Here is an 18,847-nt window from a genome sequence, read left to right on the forward strand (position 1 = left end):
GTCTTAGCATTAGGGAAGGAGAGAGGAAGGAGAAAGGGAGAGAGGAAGGAGGGAGGGAGGGTGGGAAAGAGAGAGAGAGAGAGAGAGAGAGAGAGAGAGAGAGAGAGAGAGAGAGAGAGAGAAGGAAATAAAGTAGGAATGTGCCCACGCTAGAATAATGATATCTTGATGGGCAGTGAAGAAGGGAGGCCATGAGGAGAGGCTGAGAGGATCCAGATTTGCAGTGCAGAGAGGGGAATACGGGGAGCATCAACAGGAGAGTGTGCACACGAGAAAGGGCGGGGAATGTAACTCAGTGGTGGAGTGCTTTCTGCACACACAAGCTGCCAGCACCTGAGGTGCGGGGGGGGGGGGGGGATGCGTAATGAGGAGAGAACAGGAGAGCAGTGAGCATGAAGTAGAAGTTGGAAAAGAGAAGAAAGTGGTTTAGGAGAGAAAGAAAACAGGAAAAGGAAGCCAGTCCCAGCAGGGCTGCTCTTGCAGAGTTCCAATGGCTTGGAGGTTCCATCTCCACTTGCTGCCATTCCTGTCCAGCAGGGTTGGCTGCCTCAAGAAATACAGGTTTGGAATAGGTGTGTGAGGTTGCCAGTCGAGGCTAAGAAAAACTAGGATGAAGGAAGAGAGGAAGGCATGCCTTGCGCCAGAGTCCTTCCACCCTTGGCTCCCAGAAGTCTTGCAGAGGGAGGTGTCTGCCGGTCGGTAAACTCTGACCTCTATTGGAACTGGACAGTTGGTCTCCACTTGTAATATACAATGGAGAACAAGGACTTTTGAAGACCCTCAGCTAACTGATTTGGGGTCTTGAATTCTGCTGGCTGACAGCATGCAGCATCTTTAGGCTTGGCCACCTGTCTTACTCTTCCTACCTAGCTCCAGAGCTTCTCTCTCATTCCTTCCTGTCTGCCTCTCTAAAACTAGGCTGCTGCCCCCATCCAACAGCGCTACTATTTTAATCTCTTGACTTTTGGTCCACTGGGGTGCACAAAGATCATTCAGTTCCCTCAGGTTCCTCTTGCCTTCTCTCATGTCCGCACCTTCGCTCCAAATAGACTTAGTCCATTATAAAGAAGCCAGTGGAAATAGAACCTCTGCTTCTGTACAGTTCAGGCGACCGCTCTAAAAGCATGTCCCTTGGGACTTTAGCATCAGATAGTGAATGAAAGCATCCGTATTGACCATCTGAGCCAATGCGGCTATCTACAACCTCGCCCGTCAGCACACTCTCCATCAATGCGTGGCTTTTGACTTCCTTCTACTATCTTCTACAGGCCAAGAAGTTCCAGTCGTCTAAGGCATCAAAGTCTGTCCTGAAATTCATTGATGTAGTGGACACTACCTGTAAGTCATGGAGTTCCGTGGAAGACAAGCAGAAAAGGGGAGATCCCCCCCACAACAGAGACCAGTATATCAGGAAAACAAACCAAAAATTCAAGTCCAATATGAAGGAAAAAGACCCATAACTTAGATAAAATGTATACCGTATTAGAAGTCTTTCTAAATAAGTCCCCAATAGGGCTATAGTTAATACACCTGCACATGTAAAAATTGGTAGATTACTCTTACAGAATAGTGGACCACTTAATACAAACCCACTGAAAATACCTGCAGATTTATCTTAAGTTGGCTAGAAAAAAAGAATGGAAGTTATTTTCCCATGGCAGAGCCCAAGGGGAAAAAAAACATGGAATAGAAAAAAGTGAAGAGAGTTTCTGGACATTTCAGTGCTCCGGATTTTGAAACAAAAGCTGTGATTTTCCTGAACCTTCTCATAAGGCTTTTTACTGCACTTCCAGATCCATTACCCGAGGACCTGTAAAAGGATGGGTTGAGCCAGGGAGAAATACAGCCGTGGCCAACTGGAGCTGCTGTAAAAACGGCAAGCACAACCCCCGTCTATGACAGAGTACTCCCCCAGAGCTGCAAGGCTCTACGCCATCAGACCATCACGAATATTATACTGCGCAGCGCAGCCTGAGGAGGCTGAAACCAAAGCAGCCAGGAAGCTTTTGTGGTGTGTCTCTCTAAAATGGCAGGGACTGAATTACGCGGGGAGAGGAAGTTTCAATTTATGTCTCAGTCAAAATCCCCGTGAAGTCAAGAAGGAACTCAGAGATTTCCCGGTCTTTTCCTCCGCCTTCCCCGACCTGTCTGCAAGGGGTCCTGTGGTTACCTTGAGAATTCAGGGGGATGCGGCTCCATCTTAGGTGACCTTCAGCCTAGGTGAAGTATCTCTTACAGAGGACATACGAGAAGCATCTTGGGACTTGTCAGCCAGTTACTCGCTGTGATGTGAAACCATCCCTTTCTCTCTTCAGCATGTCTCCTGCACACACATCTACAACCCCCTCCCCGCACACCTCCATAGCCCTACTGCTTTTCTCTTTTCCTTAGCTGAGAGTGGAAAATTCCATAGGCCTCAACTGGCTAAGTGCCTGCATGTGTCTGGCCAACTTGTATCCCGAAACACCTCAAGTCTGAAAGCAGTGCCCTCTATAAGAACTCCAGACTAATGGAGTCCTCTGTGGGGAAAATAATTAGTCAGGAAGGATTTCAGAAAACGTGCGAATGGAAATCACAGATGACAACCTGTATTGCTTTCCTTCAGCTAAGATTCTTGAAAGGGATCATGCTCCTTCAGTAGGATGCTGGGAAGGCATCTGCACCTAGTGCCCTGCTCGCTAGTCTCTCGGATACATGTCCGGTTTTCACTCCCATCATAAAGTCAGGAACCTACCTGACTTCACCAACTCATCAAGTAGCCGACCGAGTCATCAGCCTAGAGCAACACTTCATGAAGTTGAAGAACCACAATGGCTCCCCAAACGTGGCTGCATCTCAGTCCCTCAAATCAGGGAATACTGACTTTATGCATTAAACTGCAGATGTGATAAAGTTGAGGATTTTGAGACGGGAAGACCATGCTGGGTTATCCAGGTGGGACCAAAGTCCTCCCAAAGGTTCTTCTATGTGGCTTGAAGTGTGGCATAGTTGTCCAGCATGGCACGTGCGAAGCCATGCTTCCAATCACCAGTACCCACGAAAACAAAGCGAGGGGCCTTACGACGAAAGAGGGAGGCTGGCTAATCAGAGGCAGAGAAGAGAGTGTGAGGACAGATGCAGAGGCAGGGGGCTGTGGGTGGAACATGGCCAGCCATTGCTCTGCTGAAGATGGACACAGAGATCATGTGCCAGAGAATGCAGGAAGCTTCTGGAAACTGGAAAAGAAGGCAACATGCGGAACTCTCCTCTAGAGCTCCTGAAGGCCATGCCAATTTTCCAAACCTTAGTTTCAAACCAGTGAATCCTGTGTCAGACTTGTGACCTCCAGAACTATAAAAAGTCTGTGCTCTTCCTAAGACTAGCAAGGCCACCAATCCAGGAGAAAACAAAGTCTACTCACTATTCTGCTAAAGCAGCGGCTCTCAACTTGTGGGTCACAACCCTCTTAGGGTCCCATAGCAGATATCCTGCCTATCAGATATTTACATTACGATTCAGAACAGTAGCAACGTGACGATTATGAAATAGAAACAAAATAAGTTTATGGCTGGGGGGCTCATCACAACATGAGGAACTGTATTAAAGGGCTCCAGCATTGGGAAGGTTGAGAAGCACTGTGCTAAAGGAAGGTAGCAATAAAATGAACGTAGAGCTAAAATGACTCTGAATGCTATTCTGCTATACTCATTGATAAGTGCTGTGCTCAGCCCTCCACACAGGAGCTTCCCCTGCATTAGAAACAGTAAGGACAGTAGGAACAAACAGAGACACCCACAGCCAGACAACGGGCAGAAGGACAGACCTTGGAATACTCGGTCCTAACTGGGCTGTCACCAACAACTTCCTCCCCTCAGGGCTCCACCAGAGGGGATGGAGGACACAGAGGACCGGTGGCCTTCTGACACAACTATGGACGCCCAGAGACTGTGGCAGCATGCAGAGGGCCTGCACAGCTGCAAGTCAGATGGGAAGCCAGCCCTGAGAGGGGAAGTAGACACAAGCCCCGTCCCTAACTCAGAAGCTATCTCCAATGGACAACCACTGGCAAAGAAAAAAATTGTTTTCACCAACAGTCTCTTTGGGCATACAAACCACACTTAAGGGTAGGCCTCATGCCAAGCAATGGATGCCTAACACAAAACTCAATGGTATTTTTGTTTTGTTTGTTTTGTTTGAGACAGGGTTTCTCTGTAGCTTTGGAGCCTGTCCTGGAACTAGCTCTTGTAGACCAGGCTGGCCTCAAATTCACAGAGATCTGCTTGCTTCTGCTTCCTGAGTGCTAGGATTAAAGGCGGGCGCCACCACCTCCCAGCTTCAGTGGTATTTTTGGAGGTTTTTTTTTTTTGTCTCATAATACTTTATCTGGGGAATTTTCTTTTTTACCTTATAGGTCTTTTGCTTACATATTATGGTTTCTGGTTTTGTATTTTTATGGACTTTCTGTGTATGTGAATATGTGTGTATCTGCATCTATATGAGCTTCTTGTGTACTTTTTCTTTGGCTCTTTCTTTCCTGTTTGTACTGTCATATTCTGCTTTGGTTTATCATCATCATCATAATCATCATCATCATCATCATCATCATCATATCATCGTCGTCGTCGGCTTGTTTTCTAATGAGAGAAAGAAAGAATATGGATTTGGGATTTGGGTGGATGGGTAAGTAGGAAGGATCTGGGAGGAGTTAGGAAAGGGAACCTCAATCAGAATATATTGCATGACAAAATTTATTTTCAAAATAAATCAATTTATTATAAATAAGCTGAGCAGTGGTGACACACACCTTCAATCCCAGAACTCTGGAGGCAGAGACAGGAGGATCTCAGTGAGGTTGGGGTCAGCCTGGTCTACAGAGTGAGTTCCAGGACAGCCCCAGGGTGGTTACACAGAGAAACCCTGTCTCAGAAAAACAAACAAAAAAACAATAAATAGATAAAAAGTCTGTACTTTGTGACACTAACTTTGTGACAATATACTAAAACAGAAATAGGAAACTGATCCACCATGTGTGCTGCTGTCCAGCTCTCAATAAGGCCCATCTGCTGGACCTCCTCCCCTGGTCACTCAGTCTCCTCTGAGTTTGCTAAGTAGCTCTTCCCTCCCTCAGTGCATGGTCCAGTTCCACTGTACGGAGCTGAAGTACGGAGCTAAGGCTGTGCAGCTGCAGAAGCATGGTAAAGGCACAGCATCCCTGCTCAGGAGACCTAGCAGTATGACAAGAAGTCACTTGTAGAGGAACATCATGGTAACCTGCCAGGAAACCAAGTAGGGGCTCAGATATGGGTGGGTAAGGGGACCAAGTTAGGGACAGAGGAACTGGAAATCTGGTACAGGGTAGATGACCTGTTCAATATATGGGAGTCTGTTGGTTTCATATCTGGCAACACACACACACACACACACACACACACACACACAAGGTAGACAAAAATTAACACCCGAACCCAATAACTAGATAACTAGAAGTTAATTTTAAAGACAGGGTAGATGTTGGGTCTGGCAGCACAGATCTGTCACCCCAGCTGCTCAAAAGGCTAAAAGCAGGAAGGCCGCTAGTTCAAGATGTGCCTGGACTAAAGAATGATGAGTTCAAGGCCAGCCTGGGCAACTTATCAAGATCCTGTCTAAAACAAAGGTAAAGCTAGGGCTGGGGCTAGTCCAGTGGGGGAACACTTGCCTAGAATACCCTGGGTCCTAGATTCAGTCATTAGTACCAGCAAAAGAAATGACTAGTAAAATAGAGTTGGCTGTGACAGTGTCCACCTGTAACCTCTGCACTTGGGAGGATGAGACAAAGGATTAGAAATTCAAGGTCGCTTTAGCTACTACAAGTTTGAGACTAGGGTTAGCGAGATGGCTAAGAGTTAAAGGAATTGCTGCAAGCCTGATGATTTAATTTCAATCCCTGAGACGGCATGATAGACGGAGGTTGTCCTCTGACCGCTATGAGCACTGTAGAGCGAGTATGCACTCTCTGTTTGTCTGTCTCTCTCTCTCTCTCTCTCTCTCTCTCTCTCTCTCTCTCTCTCAGACACACACACACACATATACACACACAGACACCTTTTTTTGAGACAAAGCCTCACTGTTCAGTCCTGGCTATCCTGGAACTCACTCTGCAGACCAGGTTGGCCTTGAACTCATAAAGATCCACCTGCCTCTGCCTCCTGAATACTGGGATTAAAGGTGTGCGCCACCACCACCTGATGATGATATTTTCTTTTTAAGATTGAGGTCAGCCTAAGCTACATGAGACCCTGTCTCCAAGTAAGTGAACGGATGGAGAAATAAGTAGAAGCAAATAAATAAATACACACAAACATACAGGGTACAACCAGCAGCCTTAGACAACCTGAAACCTAGGACCTGAACACAGAATGTGAGAAACTCTTGATGCTTCCAGTATTGGAGCAAGACTGGACTCTAAGTAGAGAAAGGAAGGAGGGCGAGAAGCAAGGAGAAAGCTCATGTGGGTATATATTAGAAAACTTATCGAATTTACTTTGGCGACACTTTGGTGCTACTAGTGAGAATTCTGACAGAGTACTTGGAAGGGACAGACTGTGGCCAACTTCCTCTGTGAGCAGTCAGGTCAGTCACTAGAAGTGACAGAACAAGTCTCCTGGGGGCAAGTTTGAAAGAAGAGCAGTCTTCGCTTCCTGAGTGGTAGAGTGTGTCAGAAGCTCTCCAATGGGCCCAAATGAGAGCCACTGGCCCCTGTGAGATCTTAAAGAACAATTCAGTGCAGTTTACACAACAGTTGATGCCAAGTCTCCTTGGATGTCAGCCATTTCTTGATAGTCAGGTAGACACCTCAGAAGGTGGCATTCCTTCCTTCAGGTCTCTAGGTAGTCATTTGGTGCACTGGGAACTCGCTAGCCTGTGAAAAAAAACTGGTCGCGCCAACAGAAGTGCTCCATGTGTTGGGGACACCGCGACAACAGACAAAAGGTATAAAGCTGGCCATTTCTCAAGGGAGAAAACTAAACTACTAATAGAAAAGGCATGGAAAGAACCATATGTTATTTTTGGATAGTGGTAACCTAAAAGGAGTTCCATGAAAACGATCCCAGGCACCTTTGCAGGGATAAAGTTCTAGAGTGTTCTTTTACTGTATATTTATTCAAACAGTAAAGAAATGAACAACCGCAAACTAATCTTGCTCTTAAGTTCTACCTTCCCACTAAAGAGAGCAAGCTGGTTTGGAAATAAATATGGCTTCCCATAAGCCATCAGCAAGCCACAAAAGAAAAGTTTCTTTCCCCTGTTTGCTTGTGTAAGCCGGTAGGCACACCCACGGGTGCTTTTTCACATGGCTGCACAGAGAAACCTGGAGCTCATTACCTGCCCAGTCACTTGGAAATGACAGACGGCCTGTGGCTGTTTCTCCATTTAGAGTGATGACAAACATGGAATGTGTTCAACAGTGACCCGTAACCTTATGACATCACAGACAGAACAGTCTTTTGAACGCTTCTTAAAACCGGGGCCCTAATGGGGCTGGAGCAATCACTCAACACTTAAAAGCGCTGTCTGCTCCTCTAGGGGACCTGGGTTCGATTCCCAGCAACCACATAGTGGCTCACAACTGTCGGTAACTCCAGTTCCAGGGGATATGCATGCACATGTAGGCAAAATACACATACACATAAAATCAAATCAGTATTTGTAATGGGGCTATGGAAATATAAGGCCATCCTCTGAAAAGCATTCCATGCAAAGGAACTTGCCGGCCTTCTGTCGCAATGCACTGAAATGCTTCAGATAAAGATACTCTGTCCAGGGACGTCAGAATATCTCCAGCTGCATCTTGCCCAGTAAAATCTGGCCAGTCACTAGAGAAAACAATACAGTGGGGACGCCAAAGACCGTAAACATCTCCTCCTAACCCTTTTCACCACCTTGAAACATTTACGGTCCAACAGGAGCTGTCAGGAAAGCAGGGAGAAACTTCCTGGCGATGATAAACTCCATGGGCAATAAAAACTCAAGTAGCCAAGAATCACAGGAAATCATTCAGAGCAAAAGTTAGGTGTGATTGTGCAAGGTTGTGGACGAACAATAGAGAAACCACGTGGAGCTCGAATGATTGCTGTGTTTTCCAGGCAGACTTGACCATGAAGCTGGATACGCCCCCCCCTTAACAAAGCCAGCCTGCTATCACTAAACCTGACGAGCAGACTAGGACATTGGGGTTACGGCTGGAGCTCAGGGGAGCACGCGAGTTTAGCATCTGTGAGGCCCTTCCTATCTCCAACACCACAGAAAAGTACATAAAGCCTGAGAATGATGTGAGAAGCAACAAGGCACGCTTTGTGTGAATCTGTGCATATGTGCGTATGCACAGGTGTATACAGGGAAGTGAGAATGCGCATGCGTGCACATGCATATGGAGGCCAAAGAACAGGCAAGGTTGTGGTTTCTCGGGTTCATTTTCATAGTCTGTCTTTTCCTCCTCCCTCCCTCCCTCCCTCCCTCCCTCCCAACTGTCTCTCACTGGCCTAGAGCTCACTAAGTAGGCCTTGAGCCACCTGTCTCTACCTCCCTGGAACTGTCAAGACAAGGGTGAATCACCACACCTGAATTTTCTCCCGTGGGTTCTGGGGATCAAGGTCATGTCCTCATCTAAGCATTTTACTGACCAAGCTATCTCCCCCGACACAACGTTCATGTAGATTATAAATATGTTCTCACTGATGTGTTCTACACGCACTGGCCTAATATCAGCCTGCCAGCAAGCAGCTGGGCTGAACTCTGAGCACTGTCTATGGTGTGCTCCCAAAACTCGGGCTCCCACCCGGAGTCTCTAACGAGCATGGGCTTAGAGGCAGTAGCAGTTTAGCAAGACGGTCCCTTTGCCCCAGTCCAGTCTCTGCTCAGGAAGCCTCCGGGGTGGGGCTGTGCAAAGAATCAAAACGGCATCTGGCTCCAGGCTGATACAAATAGCAGACCAATATTAGCCTGGAATTCTTCCGCCCTCCTGGCAAAATCTATAGGAAATTATGAGCTCTAAATCCCAAGGAGAAACTTATTCTAAAAGTACCCTTAAGATTTACAAATCATAAAACTAAACAAAAACCATAAGAAATGAGGAACTGCTTGAGCTCCCTCCCTCCCGTGGTTTCCGGTTTCAGTGGTAAATAAAATTTAGAGACTATGAATACATTTTCAGCATATCTTGTTGATGATTCTGTATCTCAGGAGGGAAAAAAAATCCGGCAGGTGAATCAATCCTCTGTAATAAGTTGTAACACTAAATGTACTCTGTAGGCTCGCTCTCTCTCTCTCTCTCTCTCTCTCTCTCTCTCTCTCTCTCTGCAATAATTAAAGAAAAAGTAAAGAATTTGGGGGAAAATGGGAGGAGTTGGAGAGTTAAGAGGGATAGAAGTTACATAGATGCTCTGCTCAAGTATGAAGTTCTCAAAACGACTTCAAAATTAAATATTCCTTTAAAAGCAAGAGTAGGCTAGCAAGATGGCTCAGCAGGCTAAGGCATACTACACCAAAGCCTGCTGACCTGAGTTCAATCCCAGAAACTCGCATGGTTGAAGGAAAGAAACAACTCCAGCAAGCTATCTGACCTTCACAGGTGCATCATGCCATACTTAGATGCGCGTGCATGCACGCACACATAGAGCAGTAACAATTTTAATATGTTCAATTCATGAATTGAATTGTGTGGAATTTTGAGTGGTCACAACCACTGTGTGGGGCCGCAGAGGTCAAACCAGGGAACGCCAAGGTGAGCTCGGCAAATTTCTCACCATTACAAGTCATCACCGCTAACTCTTACTGTTAACTCTTTCCCAGAAAGCATGGGGGAAGGGAACTCCACAGGAAAAGCCACAGAGATTAGCAGTGGTCATGAGGAAAAGCCTCTGTGGCCTTGTTAAGACCAGAAGGGACAACTAAGGTCTTAACAAATGTAACCAATCACGACGTACTGGTGAGGGGGACAAGGGGGACAGGATGAACCCGCTGAAACTAGAAGGCAGTACCATAGCCATGGCATCCTCGCTGCTTTCCTTCTCTACATCAGTTATTACTGGGTATCCCATCTTCATGTCTGATTCGGGAGTCCCTTAAGGGTAGACTAATACATTAGCCTCTCTGGGCACCCAGAGGAATCTGACTAGTTCCTTGTTCCCATGAGCTGCTAAAGCCAACTACTAAAACAAGCTCTCACCACCTCACCAGCGTGTGTGTGTGTGTGTGTGTGTGTGTGTGTGTGTGTGTGTGTGTGTGTGTGTGTGTGTGTGGACTTCTACTATCATTTTAATGGGAAGTCTAGAGCTAGCCTCCAGGTTATTCTTCCCCACCCTGCCTTCTCCTTCCTAATCACCCCCAGAGGGGCAAGCCTCTTCCACCATCTAATCACACCTACAATCTCATCTCTGTCCCTGAGTCCTGGTCTTTTCCTGGCTATTCCTCCCTTTCCTGATTCCACTTGGAACACTTTCCTCTCTGCCCTCAAGAACCCCAGGCTTCTGCCAAAACACAACTCTCCCTGCTCAGCTTCCCCTTAGAATGTTCTCACCAAACCTGGCTTTGCTCTCACAGTTTTCTCAAACAGTGCTTGCTCGTTTTCTCTGCCCTTCCTCCATCACCTTCCTTCTGCTCCCCTAGCTGTAAAAACCTCAACTTTAGCTTGACTCCACCTCTCTCTTCCTCCCCTTTGTTTCCCTTCCCCCTTGCTCCCACTCCCCCCTCGACAATCACCTAACGCTATAGATGTTATCGCTGAACTGTCTCTTATCTCCATCCTCACTGAATCAGCTAAGGCCTCTGTTGGTTAAACCCGTTGTTATCACTCTCCTGGACTCTATATTTTCCACTAGTCTCCTGCCTCCAGGCTCTTCTCCCAAGATACACAAAATGTAAACTGTCTGCCTACTGCATTCCAGGCGCCATGTGATGGACTCAGACCCAGAATGAGTAGGGAACATTCTATGGCAGACACTGAGGCATTCCCCCCCCACACACACACAACCTTCTCTTTATTTATTTTTCAATTTGTCTTAGTTTTCTTTTTTTAGTTCTTTGAGGGTTTCATATAATGTTCTTTGACCATGTTCATCCCCTCCCCCAACTCTTCCCAGATCTATACTCCTGTCCCTACCCACTCAACTTTGTGTCCTTTTTACTTTAAACCCCTTAAGACCTCTTTGGGCTGCCCAGATGTTCTTGAATGTGTGGTCTTCCACTGGAACGTGGTCGACTTACCAGGAAAACTGCCTCTCCCTCGACCTTCATTTTAAAACCCTATGAACCACCTGTATACACCAGCCATTTTCACACATCATTTCTTTACTCCTCACAAGGGAGCTACTTTTGTCTGTCCCCATTTCACAGACAAGGTTATCTGTCTTCATTCACAATGCAAGTGGCAACAGAAGTCAGACTTGGGACTAGGCCCCAGGCCTCCCTCTAGTCCTGGTGCTCTGCTGCTGCTCTTCAGAAGGACACTGAACACTTGGATCCAAGTCAAACAGAATGACTACGATGTGAAGAATCGCGAAACCAAGTCGTGTGGGAAATGAAGGAAAGCGGTGAAGGCTCTCTGGCCTTGAGAGGAGTGCAGTGTCAAATGGCACAGTGGTGGTCCCCACATGTCAAGGATTGTCGTGGGAAAGAGAAAGCAAACATTCCATGTCGCTCCAAACAGTGGAGTTTGGTGCAGGCCAGCATAGAACTCAGGAGAGTGAATTTCGGCTTAAGTTTTCCAACACATCCTTCTAACGTGAAGAGGGGGCTCAGAAGAACCCAAAGAAGCCTTTGTCAGAGATGTAGCTAAGGGGCACTCTTGCCTTGAAGAGATGAGTGGCCTGGATTAGCATTTCTGGGTGCATCAGAATCACTGGAAGGGGACCTAAAGGAATATGAACGCGCAGTCCCACCCTTGCCGAAGCCAAACAGAACTGGGAAGGGTTAAGATGGTTATTTCAAGAATCCAAACAAGGAAAAGAGTCTGTGTCAAGGTTCCCTGGCCTTAACAGAAGAAATACGGATGGGCCATCAACATAGGAAACACTCTTTATTCAGTTTCAACAGTAATCAAAGATATACACGAAGTAGAGTTCATCAGATTACCGAGATGAAGAGCCTTAAGCAGCGTCAACATGGGAGCAGAGAAATGGAGGCTCGCCGGCTATGGCGGGATAAGCTGGAGCAACCTTCTGCAGGGTCATTTACAGCGCTGTTTGGTTTGGTTTGGTTTGGCTTATTTACCAGGCATTGTTTATGGTGTTAAAGATGGAACTCAAGGCCTGGCATCCCCACCCCTAAGAGAAATTTTCAACTCTAAAAATGCAGATGGACTTTGAACAGGCAATTTGATAGCACATTTGAAACTATCCTCTCTGAGATGTCTGGCCTAGTGCTAACCGACTGTAGTGATGGAAATGCTATGTTTAGCACTGTCTAATATGGTAGCCACATGTGGCTACTAAGAAGCTGTGTCAAGGACAGTTTAGGAATTGATTTTTTAATTTTTTTATTTTTATTTATTATTGTTGTTGTTGTTTTTGTTGTTGTTGTTTCCAGACAGGGTTTTTCTGTGTATTAGCCCTGGCTGGCCTGGAACTCTCTCTGTACCAGGCTGGCCTCGAACTCGCAGAGATATGCCTGCCTCTGCATCCTGAGTGCTGGGATTAAAGGTATGCACCACTACTGCCCAGTTACATTTAGACATGTCTGGCAGAGTAGCGCACACCTGTCATCCCAGGAGGCTAGGGCACAAGGATTACAAATTAAAAGCCCAGCCTCAGCTATACAGAAAGACACTATCTCAAAAATAAAGTCAAAATCTAAAGGTATCTAAGACAGTGGAGGACAGCTCATGATTATGGCTGCAGAAGACTAGAAAGCACCGGGCCAGGGAGCTAGCTGAGCAGGTGAAAGTGCCTGCAGAGGAAGCATGATGACGCATCCCTGGACCACACACAGGAGAAGCCAGGTGCAGGGGCCTTCACCTGTCGTCCCAGCACCCCCACTGAGAGATGAGAGGCTTAGACAAGGGAATTGCCTAGAAGCCCTTGGGCCAGCTAGCCTGGAGTGTACAGCTCAGCAGAAACAAAAGAGGCCCTACCTTGACAAAGCAGGAGAAAAGCAACTCCTGAAAACTGTCCTCTGACCCCACCCCACGCAGGCACTGTGATGCAAATGCCCGTATGCACGTGCATGCACAATACACACAACTCCAATAAAATTAAATCTAAAATCGATTTATCAACGAAAAACTCCTAATATAATTGTTGGCAATCTTATTAAGCATGCTTCAGGGGACGTTGACAGACATGAGCGAATGTTAATAAGCTATGGGTAAAGGAAGAGTTATTTAGGGGCAGGTGAGATGGCTCAGCGTAACCACACGATAACAAAAGTGAAAATTCATATATAGAAGTAAAATACATACAGCAGACTATTAGCAGAGTTCCTTCTGAGCAATGAGATGGTGATGCTTCCATCTTTTTCTTTTCAAAATTTTCTGTAATGACTATGCATTTTCAAGTGGTAAAGCAATAAAAGTTTAAAGAAAGATTGCTGATGATCCAGGACAGGGAAAGACTCAACCTGGAGAATGGGTTTGACACGTCAAGCTTAGACACCAAATGCCAACACTGGGGAGACAGCGGAGTGTACGAACGCTTGCTGGGCAAGTAGGACGACCTGGGTTTGGATTTCCCAGCACCACGTTAAAAAGCCAGGTGGGGCCGTGGGCATAGTGGGTGGGAACAGGGTGTACAGACAGGAAGGCAGATCAGTCTGGCCAAAGAATGGCCAGTTCCAGTCGGTGAGAGACCTGGATTCGAGAGAATTAAGGGGCAAGTCCCCTCTCGAACAGGGCACCAAAGTTCTCTGGTTTCCGCATGGGTGCAGAGATGAGGACGTCTGCATACACATGCACCCACACGCACACCAAAAAGAGCAGGGAGAGTCTATTAGTTGCTCCAGTGAGGGCTTAGTGAGGTGGCCTCTCTGGTTTTATAACAAACTGAGTTGGTGTTTTGGACAAACCTTAGAGGAATGGGTATCCCAGAACCCTTTCAACTAAGAGAAGCTACCGGAAAGAATAATGAGAAGGGATGTGATCAGGAGCCAAGGGTATAGCTCACCTCTCTCACTCTCAGCTCAGTGAGAATTGAACTAAGGCCTAGAACTGGAAAGGCATGCTTAAGAAGCCAAAATTGAGGCCAGCTATATAAAACCCTAGCATTCAGGAAGCTGAGATAGGAGCATCATGACTTAAAGTCTTGATAAACAAGCAAACACCCAAGCAGGGCTAGGAGTGTGGCCAGCCGGTAAAGTAATGCCTAGCCTCTTCCGGGGTCCTGACTTCTGTCCCCAGCATCTAAGGGGGAAAGCCCAAGTTGAAATAGACTTTATTCCACAGTGGAAGCTGTCATCTCCTTCCAAATGCAGCTGTGAGTTTTGTCCTATATTAAGTGCGTTCCAAATCACCCCCCCCCCCCAACCCGCCCGGGGAAGAGGGAACAGAGGAGCTGCTGAGTTTCTCAGTGCTTGCCTAAAGGCAAGCATGACAACCATTCTGCTCAAAGGTAGTGGTGAGTGGCAGGGTGGAGGAGTCAACAGCTGCCGACCCTTGTCAGCCTTTCTCAACTCTGGAGAGCTCCTCTCCTGAAATCCCTTGATGCCAGTCAAAGGACCTGCCCAAATCCCCTTGCCGCAAGGGGCTATGACTGGTAATATCTAACAACCCTTTGCTGATCGGAAGAGCAAGCACCATTTAAACACCTACTAAGGGATACAGCAGGTTTCTGAAACGTCCTTGGTTCCTTCCAGGCACCAAGGACTAGAAGCTGGAGTATAACAAAAAGACAATTGGAACACGGTATGTGACCATTGTCCAATAGCCCCAGTGGTCGCTGGGGGGGGATATCGTCGTGATGCTCCTCCCAAAGCTCTCTTGAGAAATCCTGGTCAATGGCAATTCAGTAATTATCCCTTTCCCTGATTTAAAAATTGACCTTCATAAAAATGCTGAACTCACAGGAACATGCAGCCATGAAACAGTCTCTCTTTCTCTGCCTGTTTCACTACAGAGTTAATAGATTCATGGAAGTACTAATAATGGCATGCTATATATAGCCAAGGCCCAAGCCTTCTGAATTTTTTGAACAGTGAGCAAAACTCAATGATGTTATGGACATGCCAACAAGGGTGTAACTGTAAAAAAGAATAAAAAAAAACTAAACAGGAAATAGTGTATATTTGTTCAGCTTGGTAGGACTTCCAAGTTCGGTCAAGACTTCCATGAGAAGAAAGCATGGCCTGCTGCGCTAATGACTCCAACTTATGCTGAAACCCTGCTGCTGTCTTGGGTTTAGGGCAGCAAGTGTAAATCCCACCTCAGCTGTCTCTCAATAAACACTTGGGGCTTACAGCAGAACTAAACCAGAAGTTGAGAGCAGCTGCAACATGGCCGTCTGGCTCTCCCATCACCCAGGGTTTTTCTATCCCTGGCTAACAGTTCTGTGAAGTATAAAAAAACAAACAAAAACAAAAAACAAACAAAAACAAAAGAAACACAGGAAGTGAAGGAATACATGAGCGGGCGCCGATTATTTAAAGCTATTTCTTAATTAACAAAGAGCACTATTGAGAACCCTAGGAAAACCCTAGGACTGATTAGTATCTTACACACACACACACACACACACACACACACACCCTAAGCTGGAACTAATAAGTAAAAAACAGGTCATCTTTATTCTTTTATAACAATGAAGCATCTAACACCATGCCTTGCACGGAGTAAGGGCTCAATCCATGTGGATATCCATCACTAGAAACTGCTCTCCCAAGTCCCCAAATCTTAATACAAAACACATACTACAGAAATGAATAGATCGCACCCCTCTACACCCCCTGACATAAAAGTGAGGCCAGCTGACCAGGAAACTCTGGCCCCTGGCTGTAGCAACAAGAAGAGTCTTTCTTGTTATAGAATTACTCCCCCCAGCTTTGTCAAGAACGGCAAAACCACTGTACCTGTGCTGCAAAAAAATTATTGGAGGCACATGTCCCTAATCCTAGTACTCAGTAAGCTGAAACAGGACGACTACCACCAAGCACAAGGCCAGAGTTCCAGGCCAGCCTGGGCTACAGTAGGAAGACCCTGTCTCAAAACTGAACTTTTTAAAGCCTAAAACCTGGGAAAGAATGTTAACTTTCTACTGTTGCAGGAAGCTAGTCAAATGCTGGTCAAATCCCAGCAGAGGTTGCTTGTGTCCCATTTATTCTCTTGCTACCATCTGTCCATCTGCCCTCTCCTTTCACGTACTGTGGTCTGTGACCAGACACCACTGCTCTGGGAAGGTTTTCTTTCTTTACGATTTTAGAAAAGCCATCCTTGTGCTAGGCTGTCTGGATCACTTGCTAATAAGCATCGGAGAATACGGCCCGGTAGAAATAAATGCCTTGCACACAGCTTGTGGTCCTCTCTAACTGGCTGTGATGACAAGTGAGGGTCTGATCTGACCTCAACAGGTTCTCCCTCCAAAATCCGAGGGAAATATACAATAAGCCAAATCCATTAAAACAACATTAAAGGTCTGAGTTTAGCTTCACCAAACAGCAGGATTAAACTTCAAGGGTCCAGCCATGATAAAGAGATTTCTTTAAAGTCACTTGGCTCTGCAGAGTTGCAGCTATTAGAAATCCGATTTTTATCTCAAAGGTACATATTTTACCTTTGATCCTCCTCCAGAACTCCCACTAATGTCAACTTTCCCCACTGCTAGGATCAGGCCCCTTGCCTTGCTTTAATGTTGGTTTTATTGCTGATTCTACAAGATCAACATAAAAATTGCAAGGGAAAGCTGCGAGGTTCCCTTCCCAGGATAAGTTGTGCTAACAAAAAAGCCCTCTCTTAACTGGCGAGATTTAAACACAGCAAATGACACAAAATAATATAGGAGTGGAATGAGACAAAAGCCAGCAAATCTCCCGCAAAACGAAGTAACAAAACGCACGCTAATGAACCAGTCCCACCGCTTATTTAAGGTTTTATTCCTAGTCCAAAAAAATGTCAATAAGGGTCTTTAAAATCGAAGGAGCAAGTGCCCTTTTACCACCCACGGCTTCCCTTCAGATTTAGACAATCTGAACAGGGCTGAGGGTGTGCTGGAAGAGTTCCCAGGGGGGTCAGAATGCGCTCCAATCCCCATCCCCCAGCCCTGCCCGCCGCCAAGACAACCCTTTGCGGTAGGCGTCTGGTTCTAGGTTCTTCATCCTAACACAAGCACACCCCACCTTTCCCCCATCCTCTTGCCTCCAAGCTCTCGCAAATCTCAGGGACTATCCTCTCTCAGAGGCGATCAACCCAAAGCCCACTCAGGCGCAGAACCCTGTTGTTTCTAATCCCCTCCCTCCGTTTTAGGGCAGTACCCCTCAACATCCACCACCGCCCTCCCTCTCCCCAGTAGCAGGAGGAAGTCACTGTGCTTCCTCTGTCCACACCACCCGCCAGGGCTCGGGCGCCCCGGGCTTTTTGGGTGGGGTTTTGTGTGTGTGTGTGTGTGTGTGTGTGTGTGTGTGGTGTGTGGTGTGTGTGTGTGTGCTCAATGTGTATCTGCACTCGGGTGCGTCTGTGCAAGAGGCTCATCTCATCCTTCCGCCTAGGCTGCCCCAGGTGCCCTCCCAAGAGGATCCAGATCTCCTCGTGTCCTCGCCCCCATCTCTTTGTGCGGGGTCCCGGAGAGTAGGAGGTGCGCTCTGCAGCTCTTGGCCGCCCCCGCCCAGGGTGTGAACCCGCGCTCCATCCGCAGCTGTCCGCGACCCGCTTTTCTCTCTAGCTTCTAGCCCGGCGCCTGCTGGTGGGACAACCCGAGCGCTGCCCCCTGGAGACGGGGACTCCCACCCCAAGGCAGCCAGTCGCCAGAGAGAAAACTTAACTAGAACACACAGAGAGAAAGAGAGTTCTTAGTGTACCGGGCTGCCGCCCAGGCGTCCATCCGGCCCGCCGTCCCCAGCGCGCGCGCGGGAAGCCACCGTGCCGCTCTCGGCACGAGCGCGTGTCGCCCCCCCCCCCAATACACACACACGGACTCCCCGTCCCTCAGCCACTTACCAACACCACGGATCCCCGCACGGCCTCCGACACGCTCTGGCGGAGCTCGGCTGCCGTGCCGGGCTTGCTCAGCCGCTTGGTGAATTTGCGCACTTCGGCCATGGCAGCGGCGGCGGGCAGGTCTCGGCGGGCGCGCTCAGTGCCCCGGGCCCGGGCGGCCGCGGCCGCTGCTGCTGCCTGTGCCGCTGCTTGTGTTTACACGCCGGCCGGCCGGCCACATCTCAGCTCGCCTCGCCGCCCCGCGCCCAGCTCCCGCGGCTCCTCCTCCAGCGCGCCGCTCCTCCCTCTTTCCCTCCTTTTCTCTCAAGCTTTTGCTAGCTCCACCGCGGCTCCCTCTGCTCTTCCCGGGGCCCCGCCGGAGGAGCCACCAGCCTAAGAAGGAGGGTGTGTCTGCTGGAGGGGGAGGGAGTGCTGGAGGTGGGGGCGAGGGTCACGCGGGAAGAGGGGGGAAGTGGCAAGCACCCGGGCTCCGCCCGCAGCTGATGTTGCTGGTGCAGCCGCATCCGGGAGGCGAGATGAGGCTGCTTCTTTTTCTTGTGTATGGGGCGGGAGGGGGTCAGAGGTGGGTGATGAAATGTCTCCAAGACTAGGGTGTGCCGTGCCCCAAGGCTCCTCTGCCTCCCTAAAGACTGCAGGACCAGCGAATGGGTGAAAGAAGTCTCCCTTGCTCCCACCCAGCAAGCCCCTAGGTCCCAGGCGGCTAGAGGCTGGGAAACAACATGGAGCTGCATGCCGCCTATTGTGTATGCAGCCTGC

At 47.9% G+C, this 18,847-nt stretch overlaps 1 protein-coding gene across 2 annotated transcripts in view; it reads right to left on the reverse strand.

The window, feature by feature from the left end:
• Positions 1-18,205, reverse strand: part of Dock11 (dedicator of cytokinesis 11) — a 190,370-nt gene extending 172,165 nt beyond the window's left edge. For both annotated transcript variants that reach the window (XM_038316459.2, XM_038316458.2), the window contains exon 1: positions 18,092-18,205. In XM_038316459.2, the coding sequence (XP_038172387.1) occupies positions 18,092-18,193 (102 nt within the window). In that variant the 5' untranslated portion in view covers positions 18,194-18,205. The remainder of the gene's footprint in view (positions 1-18,091) is intronic.
• Between the last annotated feature and the right edge of the window lie 642 nt (positions 18,206-18,847).

This window comes from Arvicola amphibius, chromosome X, assembly GCF_903992535.2.
Source record: "Arvicola amphibius chromosome X, mArvAmp1.2, whole genome shotgun sequence".
Classification (NCBI taxonomy): domain Eukaryota; kingdom Metazoa; phylum Chordata; class Mammalia; order Rodentia; family Cricetidae; genus Arvicola; species Arvicola amphibius.